The sequence below is a fragment of the Simochromis diagramma genome, unplaced genomic scaffold (assembly GCF_900408965.1).
Source record: "Simochromis diagramma unplaced genomic scaffold, fSimDia1.1 OVJJ01000816.1, whole genome shotgun sequence".
Classification (NCBI taxonomy): Eukaryota; Metazoa; Chordata; class Actinopteri; order Cichliformes; family Cichlidae; genus Simochromis; species Simochromis diagramma.
In genome coordinates, this window is record NW_024386908.1 from 12,652,356 (window position 1) to 12,671,518 (window position 19,163).

The 19,163-nt window shown below is 41.2% G+C and overlaps 1 protein-coding gene across 3 annotated transcripts; it reads right to left on the bottom strand.

The window, feature by feature from the left end:
* Window positions 1–1,925: 1,925 nt before the first annotated feature.
* ccnd2b (cyclin D2, b) lies at window positions 1,926–18,038 on the bottom strand. Of its 3 annotated transcripts, none has more exons than XM_040035475.1 (6): window positions 17,766–18,038; window positions 17,604–17,660; window positions 16,469–16,684; window positions 11,667–11,826; window positions 8,693–8,841; window positions 1,926–4,776 (listed from the first exon to the last, which is right to left on the bottom strand). In XM_040035475.1, exons 1-6 carry the CDS (start codon window positions 17,796–17,798, stop codon window positions 4,612–4,614), a joined length of 780 nt encoding a protein of 259 aa, XP_039891409.1. In that variant the 5' UTR covers window positions 17,799–18,038; the 3' UTR covers window positions 1,926–4,611. The 3 variants fall into 3 exon arrangements, with proteins under 3 accessions (XP_039891409.1, XP_039891408.1, XP_039891407.1); XM_040035474.1 differs by having other exon boundaries at window positions 17,604–17,663; XM_040035473.1 differs by having other exon boundaries at window positions 17,604–18,037.
* Between the last annotated feature and the right edge of the window lie 1,125 nt (window positions 18,039–19,163).

The window sequence follows — 19,163 nt, forward strand, 5'->3', positions numbered from 1 at the left end:
GTGAGAATGCTGTTTGTTGATTACAGTTCAGCGTTTAACACAATAGTGCCCTGCAGACTGTTCACAAAGCTGAGGGATCTGGGACTTAACAGCCGTCTGTGTGCATGGGTGTTGGACTTCCTCACTGGCAGAACTCAGGTGGTGAGGGTGGGCAGGTGCTTCTCCAACAGCATCACCATCAACACAGGAGCACCTCAGGGATGTGTCCTCTCGCCACTGCTGTACTCCCTCTACACTTCAGACTGTGTGGCCACCCATGGCTCCAACACCATTGTGAAGTTTGCTGACGACACAGTGGTGTTGGGTGCCATCTCCAACAACGATGAGGCGGCCTACATGGATGAAGTGAAGAATCTGGCATCGTGGTGCCAGGACAACCACCTCCAGCTGAACGTCAGCAAGACCAAGGAGCTGGTGGTGGACTTCAGAAGGGGTCAGCACAGAGACTACAAGCCCATCATCATCAATGGAGCTCCAGTGGAGAGGGTGCAGTCCTTCAAGTATCTTGGTGTCCACATCTCCTCAGACCTGACATGGGCTGCCCACATTCAGGTCCAGACCAAAAAGGCTAGGCAGCGCCTGTATCACCTACGACAACTGAGGAAGTTCAGGGTCTCTCCAAAGATCCTCAGGATTTTCTATACAGGCGCTGTGGAGAGCATCCTCACACAGAACACGACATCGTGGTTTGGGAACAGCTGTGTGAAGGACCAAAAAGCTCTCCAGAGAGTGATCCGTACAGCAGAACGCTGCTGCAGGATTGCTCTCCCCCCGCTTCAGGACACCTACACCAGGAGATGCCGGACTAGAGCAGCGCAGATACTGAAGGACCCGTCCCATCCTGGCAACAAACTGTTCCAACTTCTGCAATCTGGTAGAAGGTTCCACATCTTCCGGGCAAGGACAGAGAGACTCAAGAGGAGCTTCTATCCCCAAGCCATCCGTGCCCTAAACACACACACCCGTCCTCTCACATCATCTATAATTGACTGAGACAGGACTCTTCCAGACACTAAACCAAGGCACAATGTACATTTCAATTCCTTTAATTTTAAATATGTTTATATTGTCTATCCTGTAAAATAGTCAGATGTCTATTCATATTAATATAATGTTCTTCCTCTACACCCCCCCCCAATTTTTGCACATGTCGAGGAGCGTGTCAGGCTACTTTTCACTGTGTGTTATACTTGTATAACTATGCATGTGACAAATAAAGAACCTTGAACCTTGAACCTTGAACAAAGGTTATGTTACAAAGTATTGAGTTGTATTTTTGTTATTGACCAAATACTTATTTTCCACCCTGATTTACGAATAAATTCTTTACAAATCCTACCATGTGGATTCATGGATTTTTTTTTTTTTCACATTCTGTCTCTCACAGTTGAAGTGTACCTCTGGTGCAAATTACTGACCTCTGTCATCATTTTAGGTGGGGGAACTTGCACAATCGGTGGCTGACTAAATACTTTTTTGCCCCACTGTATGTGTGGTGTTTCTATGTTAGAACATACAAAACCCTCTAGCATATATTATTTTGAAATTTACCTGGTGACAGGACTTAGTGTTACCTTTCTGATGAGGTAGAAGAAAACTCTAGAATATAAACAAGATACTGCCTGAGCATACAAATTGTATTTTATTCTTTTTGTGAATTACACATTTTATATTTGGCTTTGATAAAAAAAAAAATCTTATTTTAGGTAGCAGGATATGATGATATTCATATAACATGCAGTATTTTTACTCCTGTTTCCATGTTTAGCTTTAATGCCACACAGAAACATTCTGCTACCTGTTGTCCATAATTTTCACCTACTTACATGTTGCTTGTGGTTTTGTCGCCCTCTGCTGACAATAAGAGTGGTATCGTCACACATAATTAAGATTGTGGAAGTGGAAATAAAGACAAAAAAAGCTGGTTGATTTTTAGCCAATTTATTGAGGACAAATTGTTGAGGTACATTGTGTGGCTGAACTTGAGGGGAGGGGGGATAGTGGGAGAGCAGTTGGGAATAACAACCACACCAAACAAAGATAAAACATTCTGATGGTTTAAACTCTGAATAAATGGGTACCTCAGGAAAACAAAAATATTCCAATGAACTGATCAAAACTCTTTCTGGCACGTGCATCACATACAGTATAGGCTGTTCTTAGTTTAGCACCAGATATATGAAATGGTTTTAAAGTAGGCTATAGGCACTTGTAACTGCTCAGGGACATCTGGTGGTGGATATTTGTCTTACCCAGAATGGAGGGAAAGGAGGGAAGGTAGAGGGGGTGAAAACCCCCCCATAAAAGTAAAACCCGTCCGATGAATTAAGAGTGAAAGACGTGTGTGATGTGAAGTGAGTGTGTGTGATGAGGTAATGAGATGGGTTCTCGCTCTGTCCGTCCAAATTAACCTGAGGTACACAAACATTACAAAGAAGCAGCAAGAATATGATAGATTACAAAGTTACAAATCAATAGAGGAATAAAACATGCTAATCAAAAGAGATTGGCAAACACGATTACTTCCAGTCACGCACCAAACTGTTACATTCCCTCCGGTACATGTACGATGACACACACACACGCACATATACATACACACACAAACACCCACACAAAATAAGCAAAAGACTTGTTACATACACAATATTTCATAATATAGCAGCACACGTGTGAATGACAATAAGGCATCTTTGTGTAAGACTAGAAAAGAAAAGCTTCGTAGCAGCAAGAGAATGACGTATATAATCTATCTTTACTTACTTTGGAATTGTTGCTTTTAAAAATCATGAACAAAACCTTTAAAAGCATAAACATCTTTCAGCTTAAAGCATTCTTTCAGAGGGGGAACATTTGGCTTATTTTTTGTGGATTTTTTTTGTACAAACTGAGCATGCAGGAGTACGATTTAGAAACTACATTTCTGGTCTAACGAGAAATTCAATACATGTAAAACTCACACACATGGCAGTTTTAAAACTTCAGAAAGCGGTGTAGACACAAACAAAACACGAACAAGAATATTTAGGATACAGACTGTAACTATTTTAAAGAACTAGCGGAAAGGGGTTGGAATTGCTTTGAAAAAAAAAAAATTCAAGTTCAAGAGTTAAATAAATGCACTGAAGTCTAAACATGACTTGGCTTTTCTTGGTTTATAAACAATTACACTATAACACCGATTATTATCCTATGACTACTAACCTGTAGGGGTCGAGCTTTCAAGATAAACGTGTGTTACCCCCATGGGAATCCAGCCCAGGAAAAAAAATCCTAATAACTTAAAAGAAAAACTAATAAAACCAAAAAAGAAAAAAAGACCCCTAAAACCCTCTCTGAACTCTCCTCAACCACGATCCCCCTTACTGATCTTAAGGAGTGTTTTTAAAAGTGCATCGATATTGTTCCAAATCGCCCTCTCTGCAAAAAATAAGGATAAAAGAATAAAAATGGTATAACTGCTGAACACGAGAAACTGCAGTGCACCGAACCGACCCCCACCCAACCGGACATCACCAGGGATTATTATTATTCCTCCTCCTGCGTGTCACTCAAGTGTCGTGCAGCTGCATGAACATCATAAAGCTTAAAATAATCATCAATCCACACTTGTTGCATTTTAACCCACTTTCCTCATGCTCTCTTTTATTCTAAAAACCTACCAACAAACCCTTCACTTACTCCAGTCCTCTCTCAAACTTGGTAAGAAACTTGCCAGATCTCCTCTTTCATCATCTGCGCCCTCCACTATGTACAAGCTTCACCTATAAAAACACCACACAAACGACGGCATATCTTTGCTGAATGCAAATACACGAACATACGGTCCTGTCAGCACATCTAATGCACGCCTGAAACCATCTTCATGTCCTTCCCTATGTTGAGCAGGCCCAGCCCACTCCTAGCCAGCACGCTTCTGCATAAATAGTAAGCAGTACTACAGGTGCACAGTATGGTAGGCAGAGCAGCTAGCTGCAGTAGAGCTCCTCTGGTTGGATATCAGCTAGGTTTAAATGCCTTGTATTTATTATCAGCATTTGAATCACTACTATATGGATTTCCAGAAAAGGAAACATCCCATTAAAACTATTAATTGATAACTGCTAAGAGATATTTAAAGAGTAACATAACTAAATACTAAATATACAGTATTAAATTCACTTTGCTAGGTATTATCAAAAGGAATATGTATATTTCATAAAATTATGCTTTTTTTTTCAAGTATGAAAATATATTCAGGTTTCCTTTCTCGAAACCTAAGGCACTATCAAGTTTTCAAGAATTAATCCTTTCTTTTTTTCCTTTTTTTTAAAGTAGCTGTTTGATTACATGTGGCCCGTACAAAAAAGGTGAAAGTACACCCAAACCAGGTGTGAATGGGGCAAAAAAAAAAAAAAGAAAGAAAAAAAAAAAAAAAAAACAGGAAAAAAATGGAAAATGAAAAACTAGAAACTTCTAGAAGTTCATCGATTGTCACACCATCACTCAACAGGGGGTGGGGGTGTAGGTGGTGACTTGATGCAGATCTACTGGCAGCTCACAAGCCCTCACTCCTGTCAGTTCATTGGCTGGCAAACATGAGTGTTGTGCGAGTCCGGTGGCGTCGGGAGCTCATAAGTTGATGTCGCGCACGTCTGTCGGGGTGCTGGACTGGTCTTGCTGCTCCCTCGCCTTGCTGCCGGCCCAGACGCTGGTCTCCTGCCGGTACTGCTGCCCCTGCTGCAGGCTGGTGGTCAGCACACGCTCTATTTGTTCCTGGCAGGCCTTCAAACAATCCTGGAACAATTTTAAAAAGGGTCAGCAGCGGTTAAACACACCCTTCCATCAAACCTCTGCTAGCGTCTGGGTGCTTTAAAGACACATAATCCCCTCCAGCCAAGATTCATTTTTGCAGGTTTGCAATGTTTAGCACTATATTGTGTGGCAACTGAAGTCAAGCCTTTGATTTAGGAAAAATCCTTTTTTGAGTTATCACTCAAAATCTGTTCAAGGATTTAAAATGTATCACTATTCATGCACATAAACAAAGCAAAAAGAAATAAAAGTACAGAAATGTTACATTTAAGTGATTTTTATGGCTTCCACAGCAAAAGTTGACGGCATACACATGCCCTTTAACCCTCATGCCATCCTTTAACTGGCTCTCTCTGCTCTACTATAGCCGTGTTACTGTAAATGCACCCCCCATTCCCCAGCAGTCTGCTCACTTAATCTGTGCACCTGTAGCAGACACTAGTGTGCAAAATGTTGGAATTTCGGCTGCATTTGACATGCGAGTTGTTTAACAGCTTTGGTCACATGCATGGCATACCAGCGGGGAATTATGTTCTGCTGCGGTAGGTGGTCCTGTCTGCATCATGACCAGAACAATGGGTGCCAGCACACTCCGATACCAGTGGCACGGAGCAGCGAGCTGCACAGCGGGCACAGGACATGTGCATGTCTGTGGTACAAGCTGAAGGACTCCCACACGAGCTCTGGGGAGTATCAGGGAACTCTGGACTCCCTTCCTCCACCCTCCCTTGGGTTTACTTCACGGTCAATCCCATGTGGAGGTCTTAGAGGAAATGGCTTTGACCTGCTGCACCCTAACCCTCTGAGTTAGGGTGTAAAACAGAATATAGGACAGTGGGACCGGATGTTTTTGGACGGCTTTTCTTATTAAAAGGGATCCTCTCTTCGTCTCCCTCAGTCTCCGTCCCCCCTGCAGGTCTGTGGGAGGTCTGCCTCTCTGAGCCGGCTGCAGGACTCTTAAGGAATGAGCCGAGCTCGCGGAGGGGCCAACATTCCTTTAAAATGCACGAATAATTGGAACCCGATGGGCTGCAGACGGAGTGCCTGTTGTGACGGCCGGCTGGGTCGCGGGGCCCACATCACCATGGCAGCGCAACCACAAGCTAAGAGTGCCGTTTCTAAGGCCTTTATGGATTTCTATCCTGAAATCTGTGTGACTGTTGTGCTGCAGCAAAAACTACCTACCCAGTATAGATGCCCTCTGAGAGTACTTTTTCTCAGTTATCAATATTTAAAGAAAAGATATACCTGTGACTATGACTAATATAGCTATCTATATATCTATCTCTATCTACATCTTGCCCACAGATACACACAGTTGTATGTCTTTACAGTTTACAACATCTCCTAGTGCACACTGATGAACTGTAAAAATGGCATTATGATGGCACATCTACCCTGGTAGTGCACGCCATCATTTATAAGGTCATGTAAGTTTGCCTGTCTTATTTGAAGCCGTCTGGACGTTCAAGGAAAAAAGTGCAAACTAATCCAAGACTTGGTATTCTTACGATCCAGGGACTCAGTACAGGCATGATGCATGAAATTCTCCGACTTAGATTAACCGTGGCTGTCAGCGAACAGTTGAGTCCCTTGGCAGTGATTTTTTTTCTCTCCCCCGGGGCCTGTCATGTTGCACAAAATGAATTTTATTAGTGCTACAGATCCCATTTAACAGTAATCATGTGGCAAAAATGGAGCTGTGTTTGCCCAGGCGTGAAACCGTCATCTATCCTACCATAATGTACAGTTATTAGACAGATGTCAGTCTAACTGATTGAAAAAATATTAATTTGTAGCATTTTGCTCTTTATTTACTTGCTTTTAGACTTCTCTTTATTTTTTCAAGCCGTTATTCATGTGTAAAACCAATGATGGGCTAATAAAACACACTAGTTAGCTTATCTTAGACTACTCCTTTTAAAAATTAAAAAACAAATCCCAGTGCTTAGGCCGAGCAGACCACTGGGCTTCTGATACTTTAATTAGCAGATTTTACAAACTACCGTATTTTTCGGACCATAAGCCACACTGTCGATGAACAGGTCTGTTTTCATACATAACGCGCACCGGATTATAAGCAGAATTAAGCAAAACAAAACAGTCAGATAAGTCAAACTTTACTCATCTCATTCTTCTTGCTTCCTCCACTTCCGTACCATTAATTAATTAATGTTGAATTCTCTCGCAGCTGCTCTACTCCCGTGTTGTTGCAGTATATTAATGACTAATCTCGTACTGTGGATGGATTATCTCAAAAGTTAGCGTTCATCCTCCAGCTTCACTGTGTTTATGTCATGCTAACATAGCTGTGATGCTAGCGATCACGTAGCACATCATTATATAGCAGCTAGTCCAACTTCAGTAACCCTACAACGCCACTGCTGTTTAGTTTTCTGTCTTCATTTATGTTGGAAGTGATAACAGAGCTGTACGTTTTAATTTTTTCAGAAATCTCCCAGTCAGAACATGCTATGTCATGTTTAGGTGGAAAATAGGGAGCTAACTTCCTGCTAATTTCTAACTCCATTAAATTTCATCAATTCTGTTTTCATTGATTCTGTTTCAAATGTCAAACTTAATTGTGAAACCTGGTAAAGCAGCAACTCTGATGATTTTATTAAAGATGTAAGAATTTAGACAGTTTTTAACTGTCAGTGATGCCGCAGTGTTAGTTTGACTTTGAGACCTGAAGCAGACGGAGTTTTGGACCCAAAACTGTGGGAGCATTACGGCTACCTGACTACGGTAGCCGTAATGCTCCCACAATCCATTAAGTTGTGTGCCTTCGTAGCTTACCAAAGTCGTACTAAAACGTTTTTGAGAGATTTTTGAGCACCGTGTACCACACAAAATCGATTCGAGGTCAGTAAGCACAACCAGATTCATACAATAGGTGTATCGGATTATAAGGCGCACTGTCAATTTTTGTGAAAATTAAAGGATTTTAAGTGCGCCTTATAGTGTGGAAAAAACCGTAGTTGGCGAGTGATTGAGGTTGCTAGAAGATTTCTGCAGTCAACTGCAATTTGCTCAACCTGTCTACAAACACTTGTACTAGCCGAGGAAGTGAAAGTACGTTCGCCTTCAGAGAAAAAGTTGTGCTGGTTTAGTGGCATTCCTTGCTTCTGTCTAAGGCTTAAACACCCAAAAATGTATTTTTTTTTTCTTTTAAAGTGGAACTTTTACTTTGAAGGTAAACGTTCCGCGTTCGCAGTTGCACTTTTCAGTTTCACTCCTGCTCAGAGAGTAGCTGGCAAGTATTTGTAGACAGGTCTTCCATGCAAAGATCCAGCAGCTGTTAGGAAGTTTTCACTAAAACTCAGAGTGTGCACATTTTTGGCGACTGGTCTCTGGGCCTTCTTTACTTGACCCTACACTGTCACACATCCAGAGCACCACACACTTTGAGATTTGTGCAGTATTGTCTGATATTTTAAAGCTCAGCAAGTTACACTAAACACTGAAGTTAGTCTGTTGCAAGTAACTCTGTGTCTGCATCATCCTTCACTGGAAAAGATGCTTCTTGCCTTCAGTGCATACGTATTCCTCCACCAGGAGGGGCACACAGCTAAAGTGGGAGTCCTGCAAAGAAATTGCATGTGTCGTACCACAAGAATGTGGGCTCTGAGTTTTAAGAAGACATTCCCTCTGCTCTTTATAGCAGCAGTCTGGCTCCCCAGCCAGCAGCCAAATGCTTGCTCTCCCTCTCTCCATGAAAAGTAAATAGCTTCAGCCTGCCACCACTGAAGTCATCACTGTTGTTTACTAAAGAGCCTTTTATGCTGCTGTCGTGAGATGTTGCAATGATCGCTATTAACAGCGTATTGTTTCGAAGCGCTGAAAGTATTGAGTAATTCCTGCTGTCGAGTATAAATTTCCCCGCTGTGGTACTCACCACCTCCGTGTTGGTGATCTTGGCCAGCAGGTCTGTCAGGTTGTCTCGACTCAGCCTCTGGTCAGTGTGGTCCAACTGCAGGCCACAGATAGCGGCTCCCATGCTGCCAGAGGCTATCATAGAAGGAGGGTTCATAGCAAGGCGGTCATCTGGTGAGGGAAAGAGAGAGCGTTAATGTGCAATTAGTGAAACAAGAGCAGCTTTTAAGCCACGGTGACACATGGAAATTACATCCTCAATGTGACACATAGAGCAACATTACTTAAATCCGCCCAGAGGAAGTGTCACAGATGCAAAAGAGGTGAAACGTCTGAATCATCTCCATCATACATGCTTTACAGCTGAATCTGATTTTCCCACAGTCTGGATTTCAGCAGACGAAGCTCCACAGTGGAACCTGTGTGGCGTCCTTCACAGGAACTTCAGCTGTGATTAGAAAAACAGAGTAGGAATCCTCCTACTCGCTGAGCAATGAGTTCCAGGCACGACTCCCTTCGGTCTGCATCCAAGTCTCAGAGACTTAAGTGACAACAGGCCTGGGAGGAGGCAGAAAAGGAGGCGGACATGGAGAGAACAACAAGGAAAACCAGCAAGTGCTGATTGTGAGAAGTCCTTTCCACCGCTTGGTTATTCGATTAAGTAACGGCAAGGAGCTTCAGCAATCCCACCTCATTGTCTTTTATACGTAGGACAGTAACTTCCCAAAACAAATAATCCCTCCTTCACACCCTCTTTGTCCTGTGATTGGCTGAGGTTTCTCTTATCTTTGATTTTAGAGCAGCAGTCCCCAACCCCCAGACCGGTCCGTGAGTTCTTTGGTATCGGGCCACGAGAGTTGAGGCTTGGGTGTGAAATTTATGGTTTTCAGGTTTTATCATTAACTCTGTCTTTTCCCATGTTGTAGTTGTGTCTTATTTTGAAAGAAATATTTACGCATTACCATAGCGACCAGAGAGGATTAAGGTGCAGAGGGGAGGATGTTACTCTCAATGTTGTTGGCGCATTTCAGGAGGACGCTGCTAATAAAGTTACACAATCACACAGTGAATTTGTGTTTATTATTATATTTGCAAAACACTCTAGTTTTTGTCTTGGTCGTATCGTTTTATTTTGTTGTATTTATCTGGTCTGTGGCACAAAAAAGGTTGGGGACTGCTGCTTTAGAGCTCCTTTTTTTAACCATTTTTAAACAAAGTGTTTAAGGGACTTTTCTTTGGTACAACCAAGTAAAACACAAATGTTCCAAGATATTACTCTACATAACCAACAGCTTTTTGTCTTCTTGCGTCGTTGACTGAAACATCCTGATTTCTGACAAAGATGGGCAATGTCATGCTAAAAAGAAACTTACTGGACTGGCGTTTGGCACCAATTTTGAACAAAATATTTGGTGCTCTTTTAAAAAGTGAAATCATGATCTAGTTATTCAAAAGGAAAAACAAATCCATGAAGTTTGTCAAGTTAAGTTGGATGTAGGAACTACCTTCTCTCCAAGGTCTACCATTCACTGCTTAAAAGCAGTCGTTGATAAGCAAGTCACCGGTAGATGGCGACACAACAGGCTGGTAAGAAAATAGTTCCTACCTGAAACTGCTCACAAGACTTTCAATTGCTGGTTTATTTTAACATGGCCATTTTTGGGGACATTTTGAGTACGACAAATTTGGGGGGGGGGGGGGGGGGGGAGAGAGCCCCTTTCTTTAAGGCCAATAGAGAAAAGCCAGTGTAAACCAGTCCCAGTGGCCTGATAGCTTTTAGCCAGCTGTGCTACACCCATCTTCTCCTCCAGGGGCCAGCTGTCCATAGGAGGAGCTCCTCCAATATAATAATAACATCTCAACTCCATATAAAACTCCAAACATTTACATTACTGCACAACCACAGCAGGCCTCTTTTTTTTTTCCACTGCGGCTGCTTTGTGCTTGGATATAAGCAGCTGTTTATGAATAGCAGAAGTGACCACTGAAACACACCCAAATAATTATTATTTTTTTTTTATATATATATATATATATATATATATATATATATATATATATATATATATATATTTTGTGCATGTGTGACACTAAAACTGTGCTAAACAGGGCATGAAACTCGCTGAAGGAGCCTCTGATTCCAATAACTTACTCTAGTAAATAACTGCTTAATAGCCAGATATGACCGCACTGACATTTATGAGGAATTCAATCCACCAAAGTGACCTCCCTTTGTTTTATTTCCTTCATTGAATTAGCTAGAAAAGAGGAAAGGAGGTAGCAGAAGAAAAGCAGCCTTGTGAGACAGGTTTCCTGTATATTATGTGCATTAGGTGATCCTGCAGTAGTATTTCTGTCCAGGATATGAAAATATTAGAGGGATTCCAAGTTTAGGCAAAGGAATGCCTTGAAAATTCACCTAAGGAGAGGCCTGAGGGGGACATGTAAGCTTTTTCCAGAGTTTATTTTGGACACAAGGCGGCGATGGGAGGAGGAAGGAAGATCACTGGATCGCTGCCCTGACTTTTTAAACCTGGAAGTCTCTCTGTCAACAAACAATGAAAGGGGAGTACCGCAGAAAAATTCAGCTGCACCTGAGTCACTCAGCACAGAGTGTGTGATAGGATTGCTATCATTACCCGTGTATGTGGCTAATCTAAACACAGCACTGATAGGAGTTTTCCCAGGCACTTAGAAGAGAAATGTGCATGACCACTTTGAGTAGCTTTTAGCAGCTGTGAAGACAAAAAAAAACTCACTACAGGCTGTGGAAAGAGTAGAAAGTGGATAAGGCAGCCAGCAGAGAAGAAAGAGGTCACAGATGACTCACGATGGGGGAATGTTTGCGTGTGTGGGAATATTCTGGTGGATGTCTGAGTAAACATTTTTTTTTTAAAAAGCACGAAACTGAGCAGATGAAGGATTAAAAAAAATAATAACAAATTAAAAAAACAAAAAAACAAAAAAACACATAAAACAACAGGTACCCGCATTACCTGTGGCGCAGAGGGCGATGAACGTCTGTGTGTGCTTGCGAACCATCACCACCTTTTCTTTGGGGAGGGGCAGCCTTCGTATGATGTGCTCTACAAAATCATTGGGGATGACGGAGGCCATGTTCCACTTCAACTTCCCCAGCACAACCAGTTCCCAGTCCTAAAGCACAAGGATGAGGGTTAAATTTAAAAAAAAAAAAAGTGTGTGTCAGGGGGTTAAATGGCATGCTGCCACGTCTGTATCGCCCGTGAAAACGATCTTAGTCTGCCTCCATTCCCAGAGGAAATGGCTCTGTAAGAAGAGCAACATTTCTTCATTTTATCTATCCTCACTGTATCTTATTATCTGCATGCCTTTCTCATTCCTTGCATCTTTTGTGTTCATATCGCCGGCATGTGACAAGCCTTGCCCTGCTTAGAGGCCCTGCCAATGAGACAGCTAGCCCCTTCCTTCCTGTCATAAGCCTCAAACACAGCGCTACAATGAGCTAGCGCTGCACAGGCAGCCGCACAGAGATCACTCTTTATACAGCAAGGCTTTGCAAGAGCAAGAAGACTGCACACACTGCATTATCTAATTTCCTGTTACTCTTAACTCATTGCATTCAAAACCAACCAATTTACTATATTTTTTAAATATTATTTAGCAGAGACATCAAATGAAGACTTCAACATCTAAAATTTACTCAGACAAACAATTAGTTATGATCAAGTTTTCAACACAATCAATAAAACTTTCTCTAACCTCCCATACGAGAGAAATTTAGAGACTGACATGTGGTTGCTGTAGCTATTTCTACCTGCCACTGTTTCTTTTTAAGAAAAACAGAAGTCCTAAAAGAGCAAAGCATCGCACTGCTGCCTTAAAATAAATTGAATTCACTTAAGTTCTTCTGAGCTGTGATTGTGTGCGTGTTCCTCCAGAAGCCATTCATTGAAAAAACGCTTACATGTGTTGCTTTTTTTATTTGTTTAGGGTCCAAACTGCACCTGAGCTTTTATTTAAAGTTGCACAGGTGTGCCATTTAAAATAACTGTCAATTTGGAGAAAATAATCCAAGGGTGTGGCGAACTGTCCCTGTAAATGGAGTTATTGATATAGGCACTCTAAAGGGGAAGTACTGTTGTAACGCTTTTATGAATAGCTAAACACTAGCATCAATACACTTTCATTCAGTAACAGATTCATGTCTGAACTTTGCTCCAAGCACTTCTGAAAGAATTGTACCTGCAGACGATAAGTGGGAACATGTCGAAGGGAAGGCAGGTGAGACAGAAGTGCAGCATAGCGCAGTTTTACTGAGGCACGATTAAAAAGACGAGGCAGGTGGTGACACCTATCAAATCCGAATCACTTGTGTTTTGCTCCCCTATAGAATCAAAATGAGCTACATAAAGGTCAGTTTTTAGTTCACAACATGCTTATCTTTGGCTTTAAAAGAATTTAAAACATTTTTTCAAAAAAGCAGTGCACTGCCACCACGTCTGGCACTGGTGGTAACATCTAAAAATCTACCATTTCCCACCCCCTTAATCTAGAAATAAGTCAACATTTCAACAGAATAAGATGCAAAAAGTGACGGTACCATGTAAAACCCACTAACTAAAAGAAATTCACAGATGATTCACGGTCGCGATCATCGCGCTTTGATTTTACAGTTGTGAAAACGACTCAACCTCTGGTGAATAACACTGTGTACCGTTCCGTTCTTAAATCTATCAAAATGTGTGCTGCACTGGCACCCCGGCACGTGCCAGTAGAGAGTAAGCCTCCAGTGGCACCACTGTGAAATCTAACTCCCAAAAAAAGCAAGCTAGGGGGTCTGATAATGCGCATATTGGTCTGTAGGAACTTACTTTGAAGTGTTAAATCGAGCAAACAAAGTCTGAGACAAGAGAAGTTGTGTTTACATAAAGAGGTGGTCTGAAAATCATAACTAGAACAGACAAAGACTAACACTTTGGCAGTAAATGTCACAGGTGAGGCTAACACTGGATTTTCACTGGTGTCTAGGCGACTGGATAAAGAAAACTGATATGCACTTCCTAAGAAGGTGGTGTGACTTATATCAGATAAGCCTGATATGAGGCAAGCTGGGCTGAACTTAACTTAAGGTGATACCAATAAATTTCTGTGGGAACATGAGGTCCATTCTGTTAACCATGAGAAAACCTTTGCGATAACGGCGTCATTGTTTGGTTTTCTTCATTTATGGGTAGAAAAATATGAGAAAGGTTAACTGGAGTGTGTTAGAAATCACTGCAATCAACAGCAAGAAATTAAAAGGGATTAAAACTACTCATATTTCTCATGAGAGAAGTTTTCTTTAATGCCCTTTTAACACTGAATGAACACAGCTGATTCTAATTTCTCACTTCCTCTGTGTCACACAAAAAGTAACCGTAGTACACACCGAAACCCCAACGCTCAGCGGGGACAGTCCCCCCACCCCGAAACGCTTTTGTGTCATCTAAAATGTCACCCGTCCATCCCATTTACGTGGGTTTCCTGTACATAACCAGGTTCTCTTCACCCTATTTTAGCCTCAATGTAGATCAATGATTGTGAGATGAATAGGGGATAGGTTTGCCACTGGTATGATCACTTCTGGGATATCTGTCCTGATGAAAAATACCACCCGCTACCATTGTTAAACTTCTCTCTTACAGGCAAACTGCCACCAGCAGGGGTAGCACATTTACTGTAAGAGTGAGGAGCTACAATAATTTTCCAGAGGCTCCTGCTGCCTGCTCTCTGCATCCTGTGAGGATATCCAGGAATATGGAGCCTTACAACAATATGGAGCATCAAATCGGATGGATGTCATTTCCCTAAACAGCTGCAGCCGAGCAGGAGGACCCATAGGCTACGTCCACACTAATGCGTTTTCACTCGAAAATGCATTGTTTTCTCTCCGTTCTGGCCTCCCGTCCACACTGAGACGTTTTCACTCATGGAAAACGCAGCGTTTTGAAAGCGCTCACGAAAACGCATACATTTGAAAACTGTGCTTTCGCGTTGCAGTACGGACAGCAAAAACAAAGACTTTCTAAAATGATGACGCATGTTAGTCATATGATTCAGTCATGTGACCAATTAAACTAAGTTAGCGGAGGGCATTATACAGCAATTGTTTTGTTTGCTCTCAATTTTGACAGCCCTATTAAAGATTAATCAGTCTGTACATGCTCCAGATAGCTTTTCTTCAAATTCTTTATTTCTCAAGCACTTTTGCAACTTTTACTTTTGTGTTACTCGCAGCAACAACTCCACCTCATTGTTAGTCCATTTAAAAAACTCGGTGCTTTCCCTCAACATTTTGCCGCGACGTTTCAAAGAGCCAGAAAGTAAATAAGCGGCAGACAGAAATGAGGTAGGTCAAATCTTCTTGCGCAGTACTGGAACGTAAGCGTTTTCGGCCGTTTCAATGTGGACGCACAACTCTGTGAAAACGACTGAAAACGCTAGTGTGGACGCGGAGCGGTTTCAAACGAAAACGCCGTTTTCAAATCTATCCGGGCTAGTGTGGAAGTAGCCATAGAGAGCCTGGGCAGCAGTTTGGCAGATCTTACTGCAACATGTAAATTACTCTGGCACTGAAGTGGTTAAATAAAATCTGCAACTCTTTTAGTTGTTTAAGACAATTTCTTTTTTAATGGAAACTTCCAACAAGACATTTTTTAGGGCAGAAGCTAACGTTTGTTTGCTTGTAGAAGTCATAGACCAGCGGTCCCAAACTCATTTTACATCGTGGCCCGCTTTAATCTGTGAAATTCCCCCTTCTGTCAGCGTAAAGAAGTTTAATATTTAATATTTAAATATAAGAAAAATAAGTCAGCACAACTCTTTGGGCTTTAATCCTAAGAAATAAATGTGTAAAATTAGGAACACTTAGTAAAGAAAATAACTTTTCTGACATTTAAGTGTTTATTACTTCGTTACTCTGGTGTAATATGAATGGCTATGGAAAGAAAGCTGTAAAACTTATGAAAATACATGCCGTCCTTCATTTGCTCCAAAGCCTTCTAATGGGCCGGATTGAGAGCCTCTGCTGGCCAATTCTGGTCCCCGGGCTTTATGTTTGGCACCCCTGTTCTAAGCCAAATGTTTCCAGTCACAAAAAGCCACCTAGGGGAGCCTGAAATTAACATAAACTGGATTAAAAAAAAATTAGCTCTATGATATTAATAAAAATTCAGCATCGTGATCATCTCACTGTCTGCAAGTGAGAAAAACTGTTTTGCTGATGATGACGATGTGATAGTATCAAAAGCTCAAGAGGAGGCTAAATAAATGAAGATAAGTGTTGGGTGGGTTATTTATCCTTAATTTTTTTTTTTAAAGATCTTTCTTACACAACAAATGATTAACAGAGAAATTTATCTTAAAGGGACTTTTAAACTGCCAACATGGTGCCAAAAGTTGCCTTTAAAAGCATCCCTGGGTTAACGGTTGTGTAGTAAATCGTATGATAGTAAGAAAATAATACTTGAGCTTGGAGGTTTGGTTTTTAATAGCATGAAATACTCAATATGTACTAGAAATGCAGGCTTCCTCGTGATATCCATATCCTAAACTGCATAACTGCCACTAGATGGCATCCTGCGTCTCTTCAGGCCACATGGATCCAAAGAAAGGATGTGGCTGTATTGTGCTCCACTTACAAGGAAAATAGGAAACTTCCTGTGAAACCAATTCAGCCATTAGCATCATAAAGTCATCGAAAAAACGTGACACGACATCTTCATGCTCCCAAGAGTGAGTGAGTGAATGTTTGGATGGATGGGACTGTTGCTCTTACCAGCAGTTCCCGTGGTGAGAATGAATTATCTGTGTACATGCAAAGTTTCTCTGCTGATATGGGCCTGCAGTCCTTTAGCTTGGAGGCCAGAAACATGCACACAGCTCCCAGAAGCTGCAAGTAACTCTTTCTTGTGGGCATCACTGCTAAAAACCTGTCCAAATAATTAATAGCTAAAGGAAAGACGTCTTCATTGCTCTTCTCCTCTTCACACACCTGGAAAAGTTTAAACAGGAGACACATATATTAGGTAAAACTATGCCAAAACACCCAAAACAAAAACAAAAAACCAACTACAATAACAAAACAGAAAAAGAAAAAAAGAGGAATATATTTGTATATAAAACAGGTTTTGGTGGCTATTAATTCTGCTATAAATAGTACTGTTTTCGGGTTAAAGGTTAAATGACTGGTTTTCACGTCTTTTTTTCCTGCATGAAAGGCTGCAAAGTCAGAGCAGGGCAGAAACAAATTAGTTCAACAGCAACTCGTTCTGCAAAACCCCCACATCGCCATTCAGTCTCTCTTCCTTGTTGGAGCTTGCCTCACTCATCAAAAAATAAAAATAAAATAAAATAAACCACCCAAAAGCTTTATAAAGTGTGCAAAATATCCACATGTTTTCTTCAAACACTTTCCGACAGTTTTTGTGAAAGAACTTTACCAAAATCAACTTATTTTCTTGAGCTGAAAAAATGAAAGTGGCTTAGCATTCATGCTGCCTGCCTTGCCTCGAGCCTGAGTCACTTTTAAAAAATTAATAATAATTACTCTGAGGGAAAATTTTCGAGTTTTCGATTATGTAAATTAAGAATAAGTCCCCCCCTGTCGCCTGAGCTTACTAATTATCAGAAAGCACAAACTTTGAAGCTGTTAACCAATGTAAATATGCAGCTAGGCTGTTTTCTTTGAAGCCGAATTTTCTTCGTGGTGGAATTTCCGACTCTCCCACGCCTTTGGTGAGTCATTCTTATTCAATTGTCAAACAGGTTAACATCCATGACAACTTTCCACGAGCTAAAACGAGCCAGAAATAACTTGTAAGTGTGCAAAAACAAAACAAGACAAAACAAAAAACTGAAAATTAGCTAAAGCGGTTAGGTTAGCCCCGCGAGTGCATAAAATGCCCACAAACCTCATGCATCCAGCCTGCAACCATTCGTCTCATATAAGGCTGAATATCCTTCTGGACCTGCTGAAAATACGAACACTGAGGTAAAAATCTGTCCTCGATTGTTAATAAACTCTGCAACACTCTGTCATCACAGAGGATGTTTAGGTCAGGCTGGGCTCTCACGGCTAGGTCCGACTCCAGGCAGTAAAGCTCCATGTCTCGGCCCCCGTCTTCGCCCCGTTTTTTTTTTTGTTTGCTTTTGCCTTTGTTTTAGTTACTGAATAATATGAAGGAAAAGTAAATAAATATTGTTACGGTGTTTTCGACAGCGGACAGGAGGAGGAGAAGTGCCCAGGACGAAGCATGAGGCTGAGACTGCTGGGTTTGCTCCAGTCCTGCTGCCTCACGGTTCGCTTCCTCTCGCTGCCGTCGATGGGCCGCAGCTGCACGCACTACATCCGGTACGAACCTTCAAAATAAATGTCTGGGAAGAAAGCGGAAAACAAACCGGAAACCTTATTAATAAAAACAAACAAGCAAAAACATAAAATAAATAAATAAATAAATAAATAAATATATATATATATATATATATATATATATATATATATATATATATATATATATATATATTACTTTAAATTTTAAGGATTATCATTGTCATTACAGCAATACTATGTTTTTTGCCCTCAGTCCAAGAGTGAGCTTGTGAGATGGCTAGAGTCATATCAAACTTAATGGTGAGAGGGCCATGTGTGTAATTGTGTGTATCTAGACAGCTGTACTGGGAGGCTATGCCCAAAGAGAGAGGCGGCAAATGCAAAAGGAAAGGCTAATGCATGAATTATGCTTTAGTGGAGAAATCTATGTCATCATGGAAAATTCCTTTTAACACCACGTTGTAGCTGTCCACTTAATCTCACATGACCCTCCCAAGTAATGTAACTAAACACTGGGTAAATGTAGAATGCAACAGCTTGAATGGCATCATAAAGTTAAAGGCAAGTTCCGGTTACAACCCAAGTTATGACATAGTTTTAAAGCAAAAGTCTAAATCATGTACATCAGGCTGAAAGATAACGAAAGGGGCTAGAAAGGATGTGCAGCAGATTAGAGTGATTAAGGACAGAGATAGAAATGTATTAAAGAGGGAAGAGACTATGCTGAGAAGATGGTAGGAATACTATGAGGAGCTCATGAATGAATGAAATCAGAGAGAGAGAGAGAGAGTAGAGCGGGTAGAATCCAAATATCAAAAACAAACAATCCAAATATCCATAGTATTGATACCAACGGAGGTACTGGTATTGGATCGATTTTTTGTTTATATTCTCTCATTTCAGTGCCGCTATGAAAAGGATGAAGAGTGGAGAAGTGGTTGGACCTAGTGATATACCTGTGCAGGTATGGAGAAGTCCAGGAGAGAGGACAGTGGACTTTTTAACCAGATTATTTAACACAATGATGGACACTAAAAGGATGCCTGAGGAATGGAGAAAAGGTTTTTTTCAACAAACGTAATCTTCAGATCTGTAGTAACTACAGAGCAATAAGGCTGATGAGCCACACCATAAAGTTGTT